This window comes from Terrapene carolina, unplaced genomic scaffold (genome assembly GCF_002925995.2).
Source record: "Terrapene carolina triunguis isolate 2854851 unplaced genomic scaffold, T_m_triunguis-2.0 Scaffold26201, whole genome shotgun sequence".
NCBI lineage: Eukaryota > Metazoa > Chordata > Testudines > Emydidae > Terrapene > Terrapene triunguis.
Window position 1 is genome coordinate 1 of NW_020690552.1, and position 1,556 is coordinate 1,556.

The 1,556-nt window shown below is 69.5% G+C and overlaps 1 protein-coding gene across 1 annotated transcript; it reads right to left on the reverse strand.

Annotated features, from left to right (window-relative positions):
• Positions 1 to 621: 621 nt before the first annotated feature.
• Positions 622 to 928, reverse strand: LOC112124236 (tetratricopeptide repeat protein 9B-like; the record flags this gene model as incomplete). Its single annotated transcript, XM_024222758.1, has 1 exon — positions 622 to 928. A coding segment is annotated over exon 1 (307 nt), but the record flags the coding sequence as incomplete, so codon positions are not given.
• Positions 929 to 1,556: the final 628 nt, after the last annotated feature.

The window sequence follows — 1,556 nt, forward strand, 5'->3', positions numbered from 1 at the left end:
CCCTGCCGGTGCCCCTCACTCCCGACCCACAGCCCCCTGCCAGCCCAACCCTGCCGGTGCCCCTCACTCCCGACCCGCAGCCCCTGCTTCCCCCGTGTCATACGGACCCAATCCTCAGCCCAGCTCCAGGGCCACCTCCGGACTGACCCCAGCGGCACAGCCCTCACCTGGGCCCTGTCCATCAATTTACAGTGGGGCTCAAAAGCAACAGGTACCAGCCCCACTGAGCAGCCCCCATTAACGCCACCGCTGCAGTGACACCCTAGCCCCATCACAGGCAGGAGTGACTCCGGATTGACCTCAGCGGGGGCGGGGGGGGCTGGGATCGGAACCAGCCCTGACCCATCGCAAGCAGGAGTGACTCCGGATTGACCTCAGCAGGGGAGCGGGGGGGGCTGGGATCAGAACCAGCCCTGACCCATCGCAAGCAGGAGTGACTCCAGATTGACCTGGAGCGGGGGGAGTGGGATCCGAATCCGGCCCCATGTCTGCTGCCTGGCAGTGGGGGGGTGTCCCCCCCCCCCCCCCCCCACCGGGGGGGTGTCTCCCACAAGACAGGGGAGGGGGGAAGAGTTAAAAACACACCCCCCCCCCCCCCCGACCCCCCCGGCCATCACCTACCCGTCAAGCTGTCGTAACACTCGACCTCGGTGCTCTCCACCAGCCGCAGCTGCTCCTCGGTCAGCGGGTGGCGCCCGGGGCCCAGCGGGCTCTGCTCCGGGCTGCCTGCCCCGGCCCGTCCGTGCACCCCCTTGAGCTGCAGCAGGGCGCGGTGGTATTTCCCGATGGCCTCCCGGAATTTCTTCTCCTTGTAGCAGCGGTTCCCCTCCACCTTGAACTCCACGGCCTTCTGGATCTCGCTCTCCGCGGCGGCCCCCTCGGCGCGGGCCCGGGGCCCCCCGCCAGCCCCCTGGCCCGGCTCCTCCATGGCCCTGCTCAGAGGCAGCGAGCCATGCGGGGCGGAGGGGGAAGCCGGGCTCCGCAGGCCGAGCCGAGCATAGAGCGGTCGGGGCGCTGGGGGGGCCCTGGCCAGGCGGGGGCGGGGGGAGCAGCGAGGAGGACGCGCTGGCTGGCTCTGCAGCAACAGCACCGGGAAAGCTTCCCCAGATGCATTGTGGGAATATCCCGCCGCATCGCAGCAGCACTGACCTTAGATGTCTCCGTTAAAAAGCCAGGAGTCCCTTTCGGCGGGGGGAGGGGGGGAGGAGAGCGTGATCAGGGAATTAATCTGCCCCCCCCTTTTGCAAACCCTCCCCCACCGGGAATTGTTCCCAGGACACCTGAGTCACAGGCTGCAGCCCCTCCAGGCTCCCTCAAAGCACCTCCAGGGCGGGGGGGGGGGGGGACGACGACAGAGAGAGCACGTGTGTGCATGGGGGGGCACCTTGCACAACGGGGCCCTGTGTGCATGTGCATCCACCCCCCCAATTCACCACCAGCCCAGCCCTGGGCCCCCCACCCAGCTCTGCCGGTGCCCCTCACTCCCGACCCGCAGCCCCTGCTAGCCCGGCCCTGCCCCCCCTCACAGCTCCGCCGGTGCCCCTCACTCCCGACCC